We start from the raw sequence: 22,780 nt of genomic DNA, 5'->3' as shown, positions 1-22,780 counted from the left end.
ATATCTTTCGTGGTCGCTCCACACTGCTCCCACAAAGTCAAATAAGCTGAAGGTTGTCTATTGTAAGTACTTCACAACCCAGAATACCCTGGGACAAAATTCTGATAGTGTGACTGTTGTGACCTTGAGCTTGTCCACCTATATTAGACCCAACCGTCAGTCCTGGTCTAGAAATAGTCCCCTGTAACTCCTCTCTCTAAAGGGGGACTGTGATGTCATAGTGTTAATAAAGATACAAATAAGTAACAGTTTTAAAAATGTATTTCTTGCCTTATTAATTACTAAAAAAGTGGGATACTATTTACTGCACTTACACATATACTATCTACATGTATCGCAAATAACAATACCCCATTTAAAATGATATGATGCTGGAGATTTCCCATAACAAAAAAAATAAACCAAAACACCTCTACGCTTGTTTGGATATAAATGATGCTCGGGCCATACTAACACGATTACTGCTGTTGTGTGTAATATTCTAACGAGAAACATGCTTCTCCACTTTCTACTATAATTAATGCACCAGATCAACTGCTTGTCTGCACACGTTTGTCAGGGATTCTCCTGTTTAATTTCTCATTCTGTGCCAAGACACATCCGTGTAATTATGTGTCAATGAGCAATTAAGCATCAATTAAGGTTTATTAGGCTGAGAGCATATCACCAGGAACAGTGATTAGTACCTATCTATCTATCTATCTATCTATCTATCTATCTATCTATCTATCTATCTATCTATCTATCTATCTTTTACTTAGCTTTTACTATTTCTCTCTTTTCCTATCTTGCTTTTAAGTGCCTCTGTGAATCATGCCAAACTTTATTTTCTGTTTTCTGCCGACCCTGAGTCCAACTCCACCCGCTTCTGTCATCCCAGCAGCCTTCCTCAGTCTGTTCCTCTTCCTTTGTATGCTTTTTTAGAGTACTGGCTGATGCAGCTTCATCTCCATTATTCGGTGCATCTCTGGTCCCTTTCACTTCCCTCTTCTTCTTGAGTGGTGCTACATGACAATCCAATATCTACCAACCTTAGTCTCCTAAATACTCGGCCTTTTCATCTATCCATCTTTATCTTTCCATTAATCCTTGAATGTCCTCTCTGCTGCTGCAGGAAATATCTTTTCTTTTCTTTCTTTTTTTTTGAGATTGGACGTACCTCGTACTTACAGAAATGTTCTCGGTAGAATTTGCTTTCCCTTCTCTTTTGGTTTTCGAAATTGACCAGCTGTTACTTCCCACAAGGTTACACTGTAAAATGCACATTGCATCAAAAACATTTTAGTGAAACCATTTGGGGGCCAGACTGCAAAGCTTTCTAGACACCCATAGTTTTTCTACCTTCTCCCATTTATCATCATCTTCTTTTTCTTCTTCCTCTTCTTCTTCTGCTTTTGGAGGCTGTGGTCGCTCCTTAAATCATAGGACAGTCGCCTTATCTTCAATTCAGTTTCACCAGTATGGCAAATATTGGAGGTCATCTATTGAAGTAACTTGAAATGATAAAAACATGTTTCTGGTTTTTAAACAACATGGTGCTGTTGGATTTCTGTGACCAAGCTGATCTTAAAGCATTGTGTGACATCAATGTCCACCATAGAGGCAAAATACAGTTACAGTAGTTCTAAGCGTCCCAAAGAGGGGAAAACTATTTGTGGCTCTGACTTTAACAAAAAAAATCAAAGTAAAGGACAAAAATATTTTCTATAAGCTGCCAAAGTGTGAAATTGAGCCTGGCAAGATTCAAAAGTGAAAGCTAATGATAAGACATGCAGCAGTAAGAACAGGTAAGCTGTGGGATCCTTATGTTCACTATGGTTACATTTACACGGAGTAGATGTTCACTAATAAGTCAAATATCTAAACATAAATTTTAGGCTGTTATAATATTTAAAGTTAAAAGTAGTGCTGTGTTTGGAAACGTTTTAGCTAACTGTAGCTTGATAACGGATAGCTAGCATTAGGTTTCCAATAGCTAACTTAAGTGCTAGATTCATAGTGCTAAAAGAACCCTAACCCAAAGTAAAATCTAAGATTTTTAACAATTAACAGCTCAAGTTTACTATTCAGTTAATAGTAGCTTCGTGAATGTTTGAAAGTGAGACTCTTGTTAGTACTCAAGTTTCTTTGAAACTCAGAGGAGGTCATTCATCAATTCATGCACGGTCTCACATGAAAATTGTTAAATAAATGGAAACGTGTTGAGGATGTTCTGAACTTACAGTTAGCGACCCCAACCATCTCAGTGTGTGGTGAGATCATCAATCCAAATCTGCACCTAGAGAAAATGTCTCTCCTGCTTTGCACGCTATGCAGTCAACGACACATACGTTTGCACTTTTATAGCTTTCATAACTATGGCTCTTTGTTTCTCTGTGAGCACACCACACGTCTGTAAAGGTGGCCCAGTGTATGATTATGTGGGATTAACTTTTATGGCACTGGTTTAAATGTACATTTACCTTTTGTGCCTCTGCACATTTTGTGCGACTGCAAATAAATTTTCACTTTTTAAAAAAATGTTTCTTAATGAAATAATAAGCTAAATTTGCCCCCCTGGTCAAAGTTGGTTTCCTGTTCAGTTGATATGCTTTGATGCCAATCCTGATTTAAGAGTAGAATATATCTCTGATTCTGTTTTAATTATTACATTTTATAAAAGAAATAATAATAATAAAAAAATACATTGAGAAAAACCTCACACTCAAATCAACTAAACATACAAGTTAAAGAGTGAAATTTGTTACAGATTTGATGATAAAGCTCTCAAACACAAAGTAAGTTCGGTAAGTAAGTCAGATTAAAAACCCATAGTTAGGTTGTTAAATATATATCTGTACAATTGGATATATATGATATAATTTCCACACAGCTTTCCAGCAAACCATGCATAGTGTTACAAAACAATTTTTAAGAACTGATTAAGTTAGAGGGAGAACTTGGCTGTACAAAGAGGGCTGCTGAATGTCTGCTATATACAGTAAATATACACCAGCCTCATTTTTAGATCAGATCTTTCTTACTTTATTGTACGATAAGTTTGATTAACGTGTTTTGAAAATGAAAATGATTTAAATCTCAGAGGATTCAAGGAGAAGAAACTTGTAGGGTGAGTTTATTCTCTCCATTTGATGGTTTGTTTGTGTGTGTGTGTGGGTGTGTGTGTGCATCTTTTAGATCAGCCAAAGATATTTACTAATTTCCCTTCTATTTGAATATCTTTAAACTAGCTCATAAAAAAAAAAAAAGTGCCATAATATTTTTTTTAATGTGCCAGTATTAGTCACAAAGCTGTTTTTCACTACCTGGATAAAACCAGAATATTTTTTTTAACATGCATTTCTTTGACCAGTGACAGTAAACTCAGCTAAACATAGCTGGTCATGGTGTGCCAAAGAAAAATGTTATTAAATTGGTGAGATTATTCCTATAATTAGTTAACAAGGAAAAATGTAAATTGTCTCCTTTTGTTATATATTACAGATGCAGAGAAGTCGTCTAAACTAAACGGCTCGTTGTTTTAAACACACCGATTTCCCTGAAAATGAAGACAAAATGAACGATGCATGTTTTCTTTTTTTTTTAGAGGCGCATATGGTAAGATGGAGCCTAAACATGCCCTATGTGTCAGTGTCTCATGGCTGAGTTCAACGTTCCCTCTTTGTGGGTGTGTGAAATTCGCACATGTGAACACACCTCCTGCCCACCGAGAAGGGAGCCATCTGACCTTTTGCTTGTGCTGGAATTAATGAAGAGACTGTCATTTGTGATCTCCATGATTGCATGCTCATCTCACACATGCAGATGTTGTAAATGTACAGCCATGATACCTTCCTCTTTGTTCTGTTTCACATTTCCTGAAATCCCCCATCGTTTTTCTCAAAACCGTAAAGTTCAGAATCACATTTTCAGATTACACTCACTTCGAATGCGACTTCTGGCAAGACCATATTCAACTCAACATTTTTTATCTTTGCTAAAAAAATCCAACGTTGTTTTCTGATCATACAGACAGAGAGGGTAAAAACTCTACTGGGATATGACTACCAGCTAGATCAAAAACAGATTTGACGTACAGATTTTCCAGCTAACTGTGAATGAATGAATAAAAAGCATTTTATTACAAAGATATAGGCAAACGTGTTTACAGTATGCAAATGCCAGAGGCAATCTTGAACGCACGGAGTGAAAAAATACATTACAGCAAAAAAGATCCAGAGTTAATTAATGAAAATCCAGTAACTTTAAACATTCCTGGTTAGCCAAAGTTACAAGTCTTTGTGCACCTTGAGACCAGACACCAGGCTTTGACGTGTTTCCTGCTCAAATAAGACAAAGTGTTGCTTGGGAACATGCCAATTCCCGCTGATTCCTTCAAATTTTGCATCTATGTTTATGTGTTCAAGAAATGTGTTTTTAAAGGACTTTGTCAATAATGAGAACCTGTTGTTGTTGGGAGAACAGAAGAGTCTCCTGGTCTCAATGTCCTGGTTATAGAAGCCATAGAGAATCTGCTGAAAATGGGTGCATATATGTATTGTATTGTATTGGTTTTAACAGTTTTGAGGAACTGAGTGTAAGTACTGAGATGGTTGTTTTACTTGTGTTTAATTGGAAGGCATTGGAAGTCTCTCACTGTGAAAATAGGTATTATTAAGAGAGCATTACAAAAATAAATATGACCATGTGCCTCTCAGAGTGGGATTTAGTGCTTTAGCAATTCAGTAAAGCTGTAATGAGCCAGATTCTTGGACAATCTGCCAGTCAAACCAGTGTGCCTACATAATGACCTGATATATCCAGCGTTTAGGTTGCTAAACAGGAACCAAAAGACACCAGTGACATCTAGTGGCTAATCAGTGTGCCATTACTGAAAAGTTCACCATTCCAGGCAAGGCGGGATCAAGTTGTTAGAGGTTAGATCCTCTCTGTCAAGCGTGTAATTAAGCAGGTTTTGCAAGTTTTTCTCATTTTTGTGCTGGAAATGACTCTGATATAGTTTTTTGTACCATGAGATTTTTGCACTATTTAGAAACTGACAAGCTTTAGAAACACATGTACGACACATTAGACATAGAAAATATCAATCACATCATAGCAGTTTGAAATGATTGTTTACATAATGATTGCTACAACGTAGAAACAAAATAAAAGTAAAAAAAAAAAGAAATATTAAAGTGCAAATGTATTATTTTCAAACTATATAGTAATAGAAGTAAGAAAAGGATATATGACAAAAAAGCCACTATATTTTAAACTATCATTATAAAACAATGCAAAAAGTGCGGGTAAAAGGACGTTTTTGGCATGTTTCATTTTTAAGTTTTTTTTTGTGAAAGAAAACTTAACTTAAAAAAAGGAAAACACCCTAAAAAGGATTTAACCTGTAAACAGCACATCTCTGTAGCACTGGAGTGTGTGATTTACAGCATAAGGCTGCAGTTGAAATGTTCAGACGGCGTGAGCGTGCAGCAGCCCAGCAGACTGCTCTGACTGAATCCGTCCCCTGTTGTCACGTTCCATGGCTCATACACTGTCACACTGCAAATAAAACACACACACACGCACGAGAAAATGTCCACCTCGTCAGATGAGTGAGTTGTAATATCGTTTTAACTGGGCAACAGTAATAAACAGTAATAAACACACACACACCTGTTATACAGCTCTGTGCAGCAGGCGTGCATCTGTGAGCTGTTGGTCATGCTGGTGTTGTTGAACTCTACACTCAGCAAATGTGGGCACTCAGAATCAGGGATGTACAACATACCTAAAACAAAACAACAAAAATCCGAGTTCTGGTTTTAAATGTTATGCAGTGTTGGGAAGGTTACTTTTAAAATGTATTCCATTACAGAATACAGAATACACGCCCTAAAATGTATTCTGTAACGTATTCCGTATTCTGAATACTTTGGATTACTTAACATATTATCATGCATTTTACAACAACGTGAATGTACTATTGCTGTGTGATTTATTACTATTACTGAAGGTCCGCGGCTCCGAACCGTAATAAAGGGACCTCTGACTAATACGGCGGGGTCCCTGTCGGCTCGTAGCCAAAAAATAGCTTTACTTTGTTGTCTGGGTCAACTTTGCTTGCGAGAGACAGAGAGAGGCGTTGAAAGGCTGCTCCAACGGAACTTATTGTTTTCGGAGGAAAACACGAACAAAGTGTACAGTCGAGTCTTAATAGCTTACTTACAACTGGGCTCGTCAGGCACTCTTCTTGGCTGCAGTGGTTATTATTATTTTTACATGCTTCCAGCTCCTGTTTTTGCTCGATGACAGCTCGTACTTTTCCACTCGCCTTTTTCTCTCACCTCGCGCTCACAGACACATAATGAGTATGGAAGTCCATTTTCCCTGCAGCACGGACTACACTGCCCATGAACCTACATTCTGCATTCTGCCAACAACAACAACAAAAGGCGCTCTCTCTCACCCAGGAAACACGCAGAGAGAGAGTCACCCTGTAACCATGGCAACCGCAACGCTGCCGCCTGGAACTACTGTCAAACAAAACCCAAACAGTCCTGACCCGCCACAATATGAAACAGGAAAGTACCGCCGTGTAATCCATTTATTTCAACAAAGTAACTTTATTCTAAATACCACCTTTTTAAACGGTAACTGTAACGGAATACAGTTACTCATATTTTGTATTTTAAACACCTAACGGCGGTGCATGTATTCCGTTACTCCCCAACACTGATGTTATGTATGTAGGTTTATTATTTGTTTTTATAAAATATGCCAAACAGATACATTTGGAAGATTTAAAGATTTAGGAATCAATTCAATGTAGCTCAAAATGTTACATTTTAAAAATAATTCTGTTATACCAGATCACTGTATAAAAATGCACATAAAGATGCAGATGAAGATAAATTGAAAGTACTTATTAAATTGTACGCAGAAATGTTGAAGATTGATCAAAAGTACTTTAAAATGTACATTTTTGCAAAGTGTATATTTTAGTGTACTATCAATAAACGTTTCTTGTTGTGTATTGTCAGTATTATGTAGTATGTAATGACATATTTCACCCATTGAACTATAGCCTATTTTCATGTAGGATATAAAGAAACATTCGACACTAAGGTGACTGATTCCTGAATAGTTAACAATGAATAATGACTAAATCTTAATTAAGCAATATTTTACAGATAAAGATAAATTATTACATGCCAAGTAAGTAAATATAGTGTTAGTATAATGCTTAATTGTATTATTTAACCCTCAAACTCTCAGGTACTTACTAAAAAGCTGGATTTGAACTGATTTTTAAATAGTAAATTTAAAAATGTGCTTAAAACTCTGCAGTTGTAAAAGCTAAAATAAATGTTTTTGAACTAAGAACAATGTCAGTATACAAGGTTAATATATAGTTGCTGAAAATTTAATGCACACTTTCTGTAGAAGTGGTTGTTTGATCCAATAAAGATATTTGTCCTTGATGAGGAAATATATCAAACATAATACTTTATTACCAAGAACATCAAGCCTGGCTGAAGAACAGATGTTACCTGCGATACAAGCTGTCATGAAACAAGAGATGCTGCCTGCAATCAGAGCTCTGAGGCCACAGCTGGAGAAATCAGATCGTCTGTCTGGAGCCATGGCAGCTGGGGAAAGAACAATTATGCCGTACAGTTAGGTGTTTAAATTTCATAGGGACATTTTGTTTATAACTTTGGCTCTGTGCTCCTACAGTATGTTTGAACCAGCAATCAGTGTGAAATGGAAATTCAGACCTTCAGCTGTAGTTCAGCAGGTTAAAATGATTAGAGGAATTAAAGGTAGTTTTATACAAGGTGCAAATGTAATTGGACTATTCCCTAAAAAGCTGTTTCATGGACAGGTGTGAGGGAAGGAGCTCTCAGTGGGGGTGAAATAGGCAACAAAACAGCTATTTCCATAAGACAGATAGTGGGAGCATTCTGGGAAAAGGATCACACAGGTGAGCTGTGCAACATAAAAAGATAAGGACATTCAGGTAAGACAACAGTGGTGAATCACACGATCCTATTGTAAAGAAAAACCCTCAACATCACTCAGCCAACCTTACAGGTGGTGGGCAACTTTTACCTGAAGGATGGCGGTGGGAGGTTATTGAGAAGCAAATGGTAGCAGATTGATGCACAGGTATACATATTTCCCCAGCAGCTGAGTTTCACCAGTGCTTATTGAGGATTTGATAGGAGAAAGAAGCAATTCTGACACATATAAAAATGGCCTGGTAAATGGCCTGTATTTGTATAGCACTTTACTAGTCCCTAAGGACCCCAAAGCGCTTTACACATTCGGTCATTCACACACTGGTGATGGCAAGCTACATTGTAGCCACAGCCACCCTGGGGCGCACTGACAGAGCCGAGGCTGCCGGACACTGGCGCCACCGGGCCCTCTGACCACCACCAGTAGGCAACGGGTGAAGTGTCTTGCCCAAGGACACAACGACTGAGACTGTCCGAGCCAGGGTTCGAACCGACAACCTTCCGATTGCAGGGCAAACTCCCAACTCTTGAGCCATGATCGCCCCACGTATAGAGCTAAACTCAGCGGTCAGATTCAGATGAATATAGTAAAATTGACTGTTCAAGTAGTCCAGACATACTGTGAAAGCAAACCAGGAGCTTCAGGAGTGCTACAGGCACCGAGACAGTCACCTGATCAAACTACAGACTGGAAGACCCACAAACAAACAGCTGAAGACAGGACCACCAAAGCATCAGAAAATCTATTCTCTGGTGATGCCCATGGCTTCCAAACCTCAGACTTGTCCTTTGTAGACCAAGGACAAGTTACTATTATATTAGGGTTGATCTGATATCCTCGTGTTGGTGTTGTTCCCAGATCATCATACTAAATGTTGTTCCAGGATCAACATTGCAAGTGACCAATCAGAATGTTGTGACGTCATACCTTTGCGACTTCGGGAAAAACCGGCGTAAAACAAAAAACCGTACTTAAGCTGCTTGAAACCGCCTCTGTCCGCCGATCAACGGACCCTGACCCTAACCCTAACCCTAACCGTAACCCTTTAATAAACAGTAAGCAGAATTGATATTGTCCTTGCAACATTGGAATTTCATAAATGCACGAATGGCTTGGCGCGCAAAGGAATAACGTCACAACAATGTGATTGGTCACTTGCAATGTTGAACCTGGAACAACATTTTCATGATGGTCTGGGAACAACACCAACACGAGGATATCAGATCATCCATTATATTAGACTGTCCTGTTACATTTGAGCACAACAGCAGAATGACATGAAAAGTTAAAATTGACAGTTTTTTTCTTCTTACCCTTCTATAATCAAGACTTTTTGCTTATTTTCAGTCCTTTAATACTTGAAGGATCCCTGAGCTGTGTCTGGAGAAGAAATTGTGAAGATGTTTTTAAAAGTGCATTTATCAGGTTTGGCCTTGTCATTGGAAATGTCAGGACCGTTGAAATGCATGATTGTTCATCTTTGTAACTTCTTCGCTACACTTCATCAAAATGATGAGTGTGGAGTTTTTTCTTAATTTAAAGTAATCATTTTTTCATAGTCACGATCTGTTCTTTGACTGAAAACAAGCACACAAATTAGACTTATCCCATTACTTTATATAATAATAGTTATAAATGCGTTTGTTTAAACTTTTGATAATTTTCTGTCTATTTGAGAGTTAGGGGAATTTGGCAGCTACAAGCCCATTCAGCCCACACACTGTAACTTGCCTTAAATGTGACAGATGGGCTCCTTGTTGTGCTAACCAAAAACATCAAGGACACCCCCTCCATCCCACCCCCCAGTCTGTTCATGTGGTGGAGATACTATCAAAAAATTGTGTGCTACAATATAGTTCAGAATTTTTCCAACATCATGAAGTTGAATGTTTTTCTATTTTTTTTTCTCCTCAGCTTTCTTAACAGGTGTCACTCACACAGCGCTCCAATCGACATCCCCAGTGAAGCAACGTTGGAAAATCCACACAAAGCGTATGTTGCAATGGCTTCAGAATGGACCTGGAACAGAGCAAATAAATCTAGTAAAGAAAACGCATGAAGTTGTAGGTATGCGGGGGGGTGTCATGAATTCCAAAAGCCTACATTTGCACTAATACAGTTTGATGTAAATAAATGTGTATATACCACCCTCTGGTGTTCAGCAAAAAAATTGCGCTGGGAAAATTCACAGGCGTCACTTGCCCAATTGACTGACACCTGACTGTCGAAGTTGTCTCCAAGCATTCAGTGCAGCATCGAAACGCATCGAATACCACCAATCAGCTCATATCTGCATTTGCCAGTGACTGCACAGGTGATTGTTCAACAACAACGTGTATCTGTGGATACTGGCCAAGTGACTAGCATAGCTGGAGACAGTCATATGGAAAGTGATGAATGGTCTGATACTGTTCTGTAAACAGAAGGACAACTGCAGTAGATATATTTCAAAGCTGGACACATTCATGGACTCGTGTGGGACAGATATGTTGGCATCTGCACTGATGGCGCACGGGCCGTGACTGGGAGACATGGAGCATTATTTTTGGTCTCAATGCGATGTTGTCTTTGTCCTCGAGGACAAGGACAAAACAGTTTTTCTTGTATTTTTTTATTTCCCTGTTTAGTTATAGCTCTCACTTCCTGTTTTTTTAAAATGTTTTTTTAATGGAATCCACAGTTGTTTATCCTTCCTAACTGGATAGACTGATATCTGTGAAGTTCTGCTGACTTTGTGTGGTATCGTGATGACAGATGACTGATTCACTGTTTTGTGAACAGTGACTAATCATACTGAGCAAACCAGATAGGGAAAGAACTAAAAATTAGAAGAGAAATAGTGAGAACATGAATAAAACTTACAGAAATGTATTGCTTCACATTGTTCACATATTCTGGCCCCCCTGCCTTCCTCCGGTTTATCAACTCTGACAGCTTCTGAAAGGCCACAAACTCACTAAGGAATGTCTTAATGCCCATCAGTTCAGCAACAATGAAACTGTCCTCAAAGGAAACACCCATCATGAAGGAGAGAGGCATGAACACGTAGGAGCAGATGAGCTAAACAAGGGACACAAAGAAGCAGAAACAATAGAAAAATAGTCACATCAAGCTGTGTTTTATTATATTTATATAAAGTTTATTTTGGAGGGTTGGTGTATGTGTTTGTGTATATTCACTGAGAAGCTGAGCTGTGGACAGTCGAACATCCCTCCCAGCCAGGAGAGGACAGCATCAAAAAAGGACAGCAGGGCCATGAAGGCAATGATGTTGGCTAAAACGCTGGCCACTAGTGCGATTGCACGAGATGCACCAAGGGATGCCGCCTCCAACAAATTCTTGCTTTCACTGACGAAGAAGTCAGAAAGAAGTGACAGGATGAAGCAACAGCGAAATAATGTAAACAGAGTGAATTTAAAGATTGAACTGTAGAAAACCATTGTAACCATTTGAATCAAGTAGACAATAGATGTTGTATGGTGTAGTTATCTGTGTGTTTACTGTGATCACTCTTACCCACCCCTTGTCCATTTTGACTGGTCGATTGGACCTTGAAACTATAGTTTCAGGCCAGAACATCTTGGCAATGGCCAGGGAAGCTGGGGCAGACATTATTGTTGCTGTCAACAAGTGCGTTGCATCAACCTCAAAGGAAAGGCAACAAATGGCACAGATTAATTTTTCATTTTCTTTTTATCAAATTGTCAAATTCAGTCACAAGCCTTAAATGAAATTAGAAATTACTCCGATACATGCTATCTTTTGCATCCTGCTCTTTGAAATTGAGCATTAATAATTACAATAAACGTGACCTTTATTCAGCCATGAAGATGAATCTCTTTTGAGAGAGAGACCTGGTCGAGATAGAGAGCATAACTTTGGATGGTTTTTTTGATGTTGGGGTAGACTCTGCCCACTGTATTGCGAAATTTAAGCTGCCCAGGTCAATAGAAAAGGTTGAGAAGATAGAAATTGTGTCTTGATTTGAGTTTTCTGTTTTATTTCTGAAAATACTCACGTATTACTTTCCAGTTCGTTAAACTTCTTGTTAAACTGCTGTCCAGTTATCACATGTGAGGTTGTCTTTGAACTTCTTATAGCCAATTTTTTTTTTTAAATCTTGTCAATCACTCTTGTATTTTCCCGCTGCGTTCCCTGTGTATACTTTTCATTGCTTTTAGTTTAGCACTTTCCCAATTCCCATTTAATTATTCAGACTTGACATGAATTTGCCTTGTGTCTGCCCTTATTCCCTTTATTTGTATTTTTATTTGTTTTTGTTAGTTTATTCACGAGAATAAAATTTTAATCAAACGCACACAGGACAAGTTTGGGTGCCTAAACACTTTCCAAATATGCCTAACTCTGACAATCTCAACACTTCTTCAAATCCACATCCCATTCTTTCAGCACATCCTCTTCCTCACCCCAAAGGAGATGTAGGCTCCCAAAATGGTACCAGAGATGCTAGCAAAACCTCCTGTCATCACAGCATGGATCTCTGAGAGAGTTAGCTCACTGATATATGGACGAATCAGGAGAGGTGAGTTGGCCTGATGAGAGAGATGACGATGAGGACAGACAATGGAGTCGACTGAGATTAGTTGATCAATACAGTTGACATTAGTGTACTATTGTAAATGGTTACAGTTGCTTACGAGTCCAAGGAATATATTTCCAGCTGCAGCCATTGATTCTGCTGGAGATGTTCCCATGGTAACCTGCATTATGAATCCAATCTGGGGAAAAATCAGTGATGGAATGTAAAACAGGGGAAAACTGTAATAATAATAATAATGATAATAATAATAATAATAATGTGATAAATATAACACTATCATTATCATTATTATTATTATTATTAATATACATTCTCATTCCGTGCTGTCTGTTACTATAACAGTCAACAGTCTTATTTCTAAAATAGTGCTTTGAAACAATTCATCTGACTCCTTATACAGCATGTCTTTTTGTGTCTGTGCTCTCCTCCATTCTCACCTTAGAAATGAGCCAGGCCATGAAGCCAATGTAGTAGAGCATGGAGATGACAGAGCTTAAAAATACAAGTATTGGCATCACCTGCAGAGAGTCCACAATCAGCAAAATATTTGTAATGCTTCTAGTTATGTTTATACCTTGATATTAAAAACTAGATTGTCCTTTAAACACATTTAGTCACATGTGCGGTTTCACTGGATCGTCATACCTTAAAGGCAAGGAAGTGGTCCGTGTAACTTTCACCAAACACAAACTTTGATCCGGTATCTGTGAAGGACATAAACGCCTGCATAGAGATGTTCAGTTTTCAGCAACAGAAAAAAGAAAATTGTAACAGATGATTTTTTTTTTTACATTTTAAATGTAGTGTTTCCATCATCTTAAGATTAAATGTCAAATATATGCAGGAGGAACATTTGTTTTAGAAAAGCAGTGATTGCTACATCTGCAAATTTACCAAAAGCAACCATACAAGCCACTAAAAAAAGGATGTGTGTGTGTTTAAATATATTTGTGTGTACACCTCTGCTTTGTTTCCAAGCCACCGCAGTGCACCTAAACCAAAAGTGGTCCTGAGAATGAGAAGACCAAAGATAAACTGCAGCCCAGTCCCAAAAACCAGCGTTTGCCAAGACCACTGCAACACACATGAAAAATACATTTGTCTATGTGCAAAAATACGTGTGTGAATTTGTGCATTTATGCATTTGTAAGCATGTATGTCCGTCTTTTACCCTGAAGGGGTGTTTGGAGAACAGGAGTGTTAAGAAGACGAACAGCAGCAAGCCGAAGAAAGATACCAGCTGTCTAGTCCCCCGCTGGGCCGTGTCCAGAGCAAGCCAGAACACCACGGCTACGAGCACTGACATATATATTATCCTGAAAGAGAAAGAAAGAGGGGAAGTGGAGGAATTCAGAGAGAAGAACACACAGACTCTGTACAAACACTATAGTATGCAGTGTGTATTCCACGTTATGTGTATAATACTGTTATATACCTAAATTTGTGTCAGCTTAGAAACAGAACAAATACACTATTGTGCAAAATCTTGAACCAACTCTCATTTCTTTACGTTTTTCTAGGAAATCTGGAAATGGGTGCAGTGATTTACTAGAATGTGCAAACATAAATAAAAATACTGTACATAAGGCAAAACCAGAGTTAATGGTCAATATCTGGTCTGACCACCTGTATTCTTCCACCTGAACTCTTTGGCAGGCCTTCTTGTCATTTCTTTTAAGTACTCTTAAGGAATAGTTCTCCAGGCTTCCCGAAGGACGTTCAAAGCTAATCTTTGGATGTTGGCTGCCTTTTGTTCTGTTCTCTGTCAAGATGATCCCACACTGCTTCAATAATGTTAATGTCCAGGCTCTAGGGATGCTAATCCTTAGCTGATTATGTTCCACTGTGTGTTTTTCTATCCAGGTATGCTTTTACTGCATCAGCAGTGTGTTTGTGATCATTATCATGCTGAAAAATGAAGCTGTTGCCAATCAGATACTTTCCACATGGTGTTGATTTGTTGATCAGAATCTGATCATACTTTTCTGACTTCATAATGTTATTTTGACAGGATCCCCAACACCACCAGCTGAAATGTGGCCCAAACCCATATTTTACAGATGGCTGTAGACACTCACAGTTGTATCTCTCTTCTAAACTCTTCCGCACATATTTACATTGAGAACAAATGATGTGTTCTTGTGACAAGCTGCTAGTAAGAAAGCATACAGTTTAGATGCAACTTACAATCTACGTTGAAGTTAAGTGGGTTTTGTTTTTTTTTAGGTGCTTAAAAGATTCATAGGTCAGTGTTACATGGTTTAATAAAGAAAAGCGGGGGTGGGTTGGTGGGTGGTGGTGGGGGTACCCTGATCTTGACTTGCACCGGGTTGGCCGGCCTCTAGCGGCATTGGCTACCCATCACCCCTGGGACTCCCAGCCATTGGCCATTGGTGCACCATCGGGTCTCCCTCCTACTCTTGCTGAGATGGGTGCTCAGATATAGCTGACAAGTTTGGCCCCAGGTCTTCAGCGTTCTTGGGGCTGCAGATGGCCCGGTTTTTCCTGGATCCATCTCTGTCTGCCTCTGGCTCCTGGGGGGCATTATTGAAGCTTCTCACCTTCATTATCAAGTACATTTCGTGACAAAAACACACTCTCTTTCTCTCCCTCACACTCACACACCTGGTGTTGTATGTTTGTTTTTCTTACAGGAGTGGCAGTTGGCAATACGTTGTACATTTCTTTATTTCACCCGCCCCCCTTTTTTCTGCTTGTCCTGCCTTAGTCATTGTCATACAGTATACCACATATAATGTAATATTTGAAATGACACAAATAGAAATGAAGACATAAAGAGATAAACCCTGAACTAGAGGAGTGTGCAGAGAATTTATGTTTTTAACATGACAGTGCATTCAGATCATAATTCTGATCGCAAAAGCTGCTAGACAGAACAGGATTTTAAAAGAATGTAATATGGTTTGTAGACATGAGCCAAAGGCTGTACTGTAGGTCAAGCATTGATGTTATGAATAATAAAGCAGTATATATATATTTAAATCATCGCTTACCATCTACAAGATAAAGAAAATTAAAATTATCCAGGTGGGGTGCATTTCAGCAAATCATTTTATTGTGTTTAATGCAATACTCATGTCAGTCTCACTAATCAGAAATTTTATCAGTCTGAGGATGCTGTGATTTTTAGAAAACTAAGAAACCCTCCACATGCTGAACTGTCTCGCACATCATTCACATCAACGAGGGATTTTTGATATGCTATCTTTACAGTCCCTCACATTTTTTCTTCCTGTGTCATTATGGTGAAAAGATCAGTTCTCTCAGCCCACCTGGCCAACCCCTAGGTGCCCAGTTCCTTTGTTTCAAAAAGTGCACATGGGAGCAGAAAGGCTGAAATATGATTTGCCTCATTTCTCACCATCTGATCCCACACCGGTTCCTGCTGAGAAGGTCTCTGATAGGAGCAAGAGCCTCCCACACTTGCTCACCATATCGTTCCATCATCCAATCCCAGACCAGGAAAAAAATGGTTACCAAGGAGATGACCAGCAGCCCAACAGCCCGATGGAAGTTCACAACACATGCCGCTATCACCATGGCAACAAAGCCTGAAACAAATATAGAATCAATGTGAGTTACATCCTCGCATGACCCTCAGACTACTGACATGTTAATGAAATGTTTTTATTTAGACTACTGCATTATCTGTTTTGTATCTACCAGCGAGACATGAAGGAGTGTAGTTGGTGTGAAAATGGAGTGCAAAGATGACACATCTTCCAGCAGGCAAACGCTACTTAAAGGTTCATATGTATGATTCAGGACTCAAAGTCTTACTACATTCCTCGACTGAACAGGTCTGAGCTGAGAGGTTAACTAAAAGTAGTCTAGTAGCAGTAGAAAATCTAGCACACAAAAGCAATATATAGAATTAGTGGTGGAAAAAAAAAAACAGAAGAAACAGCTGAAATAGCTAGCTCACTGTTAGCTAGCTTTGCTAATTAGCTTAGCTAGTAAAATGATTAAACAAATTCAATTGTTACCTGAACATTAAAATGCAAACTATACTATAAATAGCTAAAATGTATAAGTAAAGAAGAATGAATTAATGTATTTTATCAAAGGTGGTGTAAGATTTTTTTTCGCTCAGAGTATGATAACTGTTTACAAATGGAATTCATGATTAAACTTTTTTACTCAAATAAAAGTAAAAAAGTACATGTTCTCAAATGTATTCAGTATTTAAATGTAATCCTTTGAAGGACTTTTAAGGCAGCTATTTATGTGTTAAGCTAACAGACAAACGTTTTCATTTCCTGTTATGATGCTGCTAAAAGTACTTACAGCTATTTATTTATGCACAGCTTTTTAAAGGTCAAGCCATAGGTCTGGCCACTGCCACCAACACATTAATTCTTTTCTTTTTCAGCCAGACTTTTGTATATTTGCTGTTTGATACAATTTGGGCCAAGCTTTAAGTGTTGGATAGATGACCTCACATTTGGTTGTATAATACTTGATATACAGAGGAGTTTATGTTCAGCTGCAAGGTATGGGGCACCTTTTGTAAACTGAAACATGCTGCAATTAACAGCAACATTTTTCCACGTTTATCTCAAAAGCTTACAAAAACATGTTTTTTCGAGTCATTTTTTACAACATTTACTAAAATATTTGTAACTTTTTATATCTAAAATACAATTTTAAATGTTAAATCTAAATATTATATTTAAAACTAAATGTTAAAAGTTAAATCTTAGTATTATATTTAAATCTAAATGTTAAATCTAAATGTTACGGGAAACTAAATATTTAGCTAACATGCAAATTTATTGTATGGGTCAACCAAAATAAAAGCTTTGCTAAAAACTCCAGCGCTAAGGTGTGCCGATAGTGATCAGGTTGTGTGTCTGCTCTCCCCTGACACTATGTCAGTGATGTCCAGCGATTTAGCTGCTGAGGGTGCGCTACTGCTGAACCTTTGGATGGCCGACAAAATGGCTCATGGCAGTGAGATGTGACCATCTGGGGAGAGATTTTTTTTATATTTAAAAATTGTATTTTAAATATATATATTCAGTTTACAAACAGCGCCACTTAGCAATGTTCACCGGTTCTGTGGTGTCAGAACAAGCCCATGTCATGACTCCACCACCATGCTTGAAAGCTGGTGTGAGGTGTTTGCGTTGATATGTTGTGCTTGGTTTTTGCCTGATGTGATGCTGTGCATTATGGTTAGACATTTCCACTTTGGTCTCATCTACCAAAGGACAGCGTTCAAGAGGTTTTTTGGTTTATTCAGATGCAGCTTTAGAAACCTAAGCTGTGCTGCAGTGTTCTTTGTCGAGGGAAAAAGCTCTCTCCTGGCAGCCCTTCTAAACAAGTCACTTGTTCAGTTTTTTCCTCTAATTGTAATGTCATGAATTTTAACACTTTACTTTTTTTTTTTTCAATAAACGTTTTTTCTGAGTATTGTCTGGTTTGACCTTGGGGTGAACTGATGGGGATGTCCATTCCTGGGAAGATTGTGCCTTTGTGTTAACACACGCCTGAATGCTACAGACCCTTGCTATAGAAGCATCAAGGGTATAATAAATTTTCAGCACCACTCTAAAAAAAAACTTTTTTTTAACATGATGGTATGTGTTTTTTTTTCCCTTTTAGATCTACATCAATTTACTTCAATCAAGTGTAATAACCACAACAGATTGAAACACCGTAAGATCATCTTTTATATGTTATTGGTCCCTCCATTTATATTCAAATCAGTTTGATATCAAGAATGTGTGTGAAGTAATCAGTAGCAAGCCTGTTCTAAAGTGGAAGAACAGAGCATTAAGTAAAGATATTTGTTTTTAAGATGTAGACAGTGAAAGTAAAAGGATGTCAGAAAAATTGCAAAGTAAATTACTGCAAAGTATAATAGCATAGTGTTTGTATTTTGTTACCGCCCACTAATTTTTAATCAGGTATAGGAGCAGTTTAACTTTTAGCTAGCAAGCAGTTAGCTAATAGTAAACGTTAGCTGAGGCTAGAAGCAAGACTGTGAGCTAAATATAATTGTAAAAAATGCATTTTAACATGTGTTTAGTTGAAGACATTTGAACTTGAAAATAGTTGAGAACGGGCTTTTGAGTCCGTCTGTCACGGCTGTGGGGGTGCACGTGAAAAAGGCTGGAAACCATAGAATGTACTTTAAAGCCTGTGCACGCTAAAAAGATCATTTTACATTTCAATTCCCTTCTCTGGTTATTTTTGTATTATGGACTCATGACAAGGTGTTTTGAGCTAGAATCTCTTATCTACTAAAGATGAATTGAGATGAAAAAACGTGTTTTATTAAATCTCATATTATCTACATGTACTCCACACACTCTTATCCTGAATTTTTGAATGATGGCACTCACCACTAGATGTATTCAGTACTCACCACCTGCCAGAAAAGCAGGTTTGGGGTCATCATCAGTGCTAAAACATTAACTAAACTTTTAACCTTTGATACAGTCAAAGATTAACACGGCAGGTGTTTTGAAAATCAGATATCCTACAAAGGGACTCAGATAATGGAATAAACAATTGCCTAAATTTTGGTGTGTTGTTATCATTGAATCAATAAGGTGTCACGGTACCATTCGTGGGATGCGAAATGTCATTTTGTGTCTGCCTGGACAGACCTTGACGAGTCCTTTTAGTACACACCGCACATACTCTGATAAACCAAGTCTTGATTTTTCCACTGACAATGAAAGTGATTTATAGTAAATTAAACTTTTATTTTTTCAGTCTGTTCCACAAAAACATGCTCACATCAATCTGCTCTAAAGGCAAAGAACATGCAGGTCCACTCACCTGTCAGGCTAATTTGTAAATTTAACAGCCCTTTACAACTCTGTACAAAATTAGAAATAGATTCTCCTTTTATGCCTTTGTATTTTAGCCCTATACAACTATAACCTACTTAGGGACCTGAGTTACACTTTTTCAGATACAAACACAGAGAATTTACCAGCAGCTAAAACTAGCTGGATAATCAGGTGAATCTGGTCTTTGTGCTTTGCCATATAGCCCTGGAGTGCCTCCACTTTCTTTTCCAGCAAGCTGTTGACACACAGATAAGAGGAGTAAGGAGAGAGGTCATAAATGTTAGATCAAAAGGCTCACAAAAGAAAAGCTGGTGATTCAGAAGAAATGAAGAAACACTGTGTTTTTGGTTAAAATGAGAAAGGACAAACCTCTTGTGGTGTTGTCCCGTCTTTGCCGATGCATCGTCTATACCTTCGGATGAGATTTCCACATCAGTGCATATGTGCTGCTGTTCCTGTCACACATGTATTGAGGATCATTCATATTAGAAATTTGGCAGAGAGGACCCAGAAGCAGTCAACAAACTTGTCTTACATGGATGTTTGGTCAGTGAGGCAAAAAAAGATCAAGAAAAGGATGTGCGTGTGTGTGTGTGTGGGGGGGGGTAGAGGCAGTCAGTCAGAGAAGTGGAAAGCCCACTTTGAGACTGCGGTGACTGAAGTTCTTGAATGGGATTGTATACACAGCTCTTGCACAATGACATTCTTCTTCAAACCCTAGACAAAGATTTATTTTTCCTTTTGCACAATGGCAATTAATTTTTTTTTCATTCTTTCTGTATTATTTGTCAGGTCATTTTAGTTTGTTTTTATTACTGATTAAAAGGATTTCGATATTATTAGTTTCTTCGTTTTAGTTTTAAAAATGTATTTAGATGGTGCATTTTTCCAGTTATAAGATTTAAGAAGTTCAAAACAGAGTGAACTTCCTATTTGTTTGCCCAACACAAACAAACCAGTGCCACCTCAGTGTTTGTTTTTTTGAGAAATTTGGTTGATTTTAATGACTGAAAATGAAGACATTCCTGTATATTTAATTTGTTTTATTTAGGTTTTTAGTTAACTGTAATCACCGTGCCAAGGGTGAATCTCCACGTGTTGGCTGCAGGTGTAAATATGCCACTCTAGCTCAAAAAACATTTGAGTTGGTTTAATCGTCCTCAGAAGCCTCAAAGTTTATTGTCAACTTCAGTAAAAGTCAGAAGATAGATGTTATTTTAATTATTAAATATAAAACAAACAAACAAACGTAGCTCAAACCATCTTGTAATCGAAATGATCGAAAAGGTTCCAGTTCTTTTATGATTGTTTTATGCCTTACTTACCTCTGATTCAAAGGCCTCATTGTCATTTCCTTGTTTTCCATCCTTATTTTCTATTATATCCAGCTCCATTTCCTTGCTCTTCATTGACTGTATGTCAGGCACTCACTGGAAGACTTTAACCCCACCTGTCCCAACCTTTTCCCCTCCCTTCCTCCTTTCAACTGACTTCACTCCCCTCTCGAATAGTTTCCACTATTTGTTACTAATGCATGGCTACTAAATGGCTTCTTCTTTTTTTGGACTGCTGTCTGCTTGGATGATCAGATTATGTAGTTAAAAAGTCACAGATTGGATACTTCATTGTTCTTTTGCTGACAGGGATGGTTATTGGTGCATTACTTTCTAAAAGCTTCAGTCATTTCCTTTGGTCCTTTAGCAGCCTGAGAGGACACTCTGTATATGTGCAGACTTTCTAAAATGAAACAAAGCAGAAGTTCATCACTTATTAGATTAAACTCCCAGCTCACTGGAAACATTGTGTTGTACCTTCTGAAAATTGGCTTTTTAAGTATCCCGTCTGCCACTAGAGAGCACTGGTGTATAATCTGTCAGTAGAACCACAATTCAAATGACTTGTAGAGGTTGAAATAAGTTCACGAACCCCAGTGACATGCTGTACAAAACCACAGTAGTAAAGAAACATCAAAACAAAACATTTATATGTAGGAAAATCGATAACAGCGGTGCATAACTGGAGGCATGTTGAACCACTGACAAAAAAAAAGAAAAATAAAGAAAACTTTTAACTTGACTTTCTTAAAGTTAAAAGAAAATTAAGAATAATTTCAAAATTTTACTTCCTTTCATATGAAAATTGCTCATCATGTCATGCATTTGTTCCTTTTAATCACAGCTCTGCAGTAATAATTCTGTTCAGAAAGTGACATTCAGACAATTTTTAGACTTGTGGGTTCCACTGAAGACTACTATCTCCTCATACTTTGATGTAGCCAGAAAGCACATTAGAAAGAGAAGAGAGGAGGGAAATAGTCCGGACCGACTGAGGTTTGTCTCTCCACGGGTTGTGTGTTGTGTGCCAAACCACCCCACATTTACTGAAAGAAGAAACACATTCAGCTCAGCGATGTTTTCATTACATACTCCCATCTACTCACTGGTCTGCTGTTCCAGTCATGACCCGGATTCTGTTACTCTCAGCTTTGGGCTAAAGCAGCATATCAGCCCCTTTCTGGTCCCAAATAAATAAACCGTAACAAGTTCTGGTAAAGGTTTGGACTTGAAAATGACAAGACATTCTTCCTCATCTTGTGCAAACCTGAGGTAACAGCCGTAAGTACACATATTATGTTCTCAGTCAAAGAAAACCCAAGAACAGAATATGATGCAACAACAGGAAGCAGCACAGGTGGCTTTAATGGAGCGACATGATTGCGAAGCAGCGGCCAAAGCAATTATGACTCAACAACGAATGACTGTGACGATAAAATAGGCGATTGGGATTCATCAACATCTGATCTGAAAGGAACACAGGGGAGACTGTGATGATTGTATACTCGACTGTCATCACCTCGAAGTTTTACAGCATTTGATGGATATTTCCGGGAGCAATCTAATCCTGTATCTAAATGGACCCATCAAGAGATTAATTGAATATTATTTGTAGCCCCAGTTTGATGGTTATTTGCAAATACTTGTAAAGATACAAAATAGTTGTGAGCATAATGAATGAAAACCGATGCAATTCACCAGTCTCCACACAGCCAGAGGCAAAGATCTTTACATCATGATGCCATGCTGTTATGGGGGGAGCTGGATGACATCATGAGAATGCGCACATGCATCAGCCTCAAACAGAGTTCATCGTTTATTAATAAACAGATTTATATATTTAAATACCATCTCTGATTTTTATTTCTAGAGCTGATTCATTTATGACTCACCCACTAACATTTTGCAAATGGATGTGTTTTTCTTTTCTTTTTTGTGAGGCAGAACTCATCCAAAAGAAAGTACTTTAAAGGAATGTCCCATCTAATTTCAATAATTAAAGTCTGACTCTTGATAAGCTGCTTATTTTATTCAAAGAAGCTCATTTTTGGCAA

The 22,780-nt window shown here is 38.0% G+C and overlaps 1 protein-coding gene across 2 annotated transcripts; it reads right to left on the bottom strand.

Annotated features, from left to right (window-relative positions):
• Nucleotides 1-3,264: 3,264 nt before the first annotated feature.
• LOC120733448 (solute carrier family 28 member 3-like) lies at nt 3,265-20,850 on the bottom strand. Of its 2 annotated transcripts, XM_040031663.1 has the most exons (17): nt 20,718-20,850; nt 19,762-19,847; nt 19,536-19,627; nt 15,948-16,137; nt 13,737-13,881; nt 13,526-13,639; nt 13,211-13,288; nt 13,003-13,083; nt 12,663-12,743; nt 12,432-12,557; nt 11,525-11,649; nt 11,184-11,352; nt 10,867-11,064; nt 9,942-10,023; nt 7,533-7,631; nt 5,656-5,770; nt 3,265-5,541 (listed from the first exon to the last, which is right to left on the bottom strand). In XM_040031663.1, the coding sequence occupies exons 1-17, from the start codon at nt 20,799-20,801 to the stop codon at nt 5,424-5,426; spliced, it is 1,983 nt and encodes a 660-aa protein (XP_039887597.1). In that variant the 5' UTR covers nt 20,802-20,850; the 3' UTR covers nt 3,265-5,423. The 2 variants fall into 2 exon arrangements, with proteins under 2 accessions (XP_039887597.1, XP_039887598.1); XM_040031664.1 differs by lacking the exons at nt 3,265-5,541; nt 5,656-5,770 and adding an exon at nt 9,318-9,384 and having other exon boundaries at nt 7,557-7,631.
• Between the last annotated feature and the right edge of the window lie 1,930 nt (nt 20,851-22,780).

Source organism: Simochromis diagramma, unplaced genomic scaffold, assembly GCF_900408965.1.
Source record: "Simochromis diagramma unplaced genomic scaffold, fSimDia1.1 OVJJ01000284.1, whole genome shotgun sequence".
Taxonomy (NCBI): domain Eukaryota; kingdom Metazoa; phylum Chordata; class Actinopteri; order Cichliformes; family Cichlidae; genus Simochromis; species Simochromis diagramma.
This window is presented reverse-complemented; position numbering and strand designations above follow the sequence as displayed.

Excerpts from the sequence above, each read along its gene's own strand:
- LOC120733448 (XM_040031663.1), bottom strand. The coding sequence starts at position 20,801 with ATGAAGAGCAAGGAAATGGAGCTGGATATAATAGAAAATAAGGATGGA. Across the intron at positions 16,138-19,535 it reads CCAGCTAGTTTTAGCTGCTG|GCTTTGTTGCCATGGTGATA; the intron begins GTAAATTCTCTG and ends TATTTGTTTCAG. Across the intron at positions 11,065-11,183 it reads GTCCACAGCTCAGCTTCTCA|CTCATCTGCTCCTACGTGTT; the intron begins GTGAATATACAC and ends TCCCTTGTTTAG.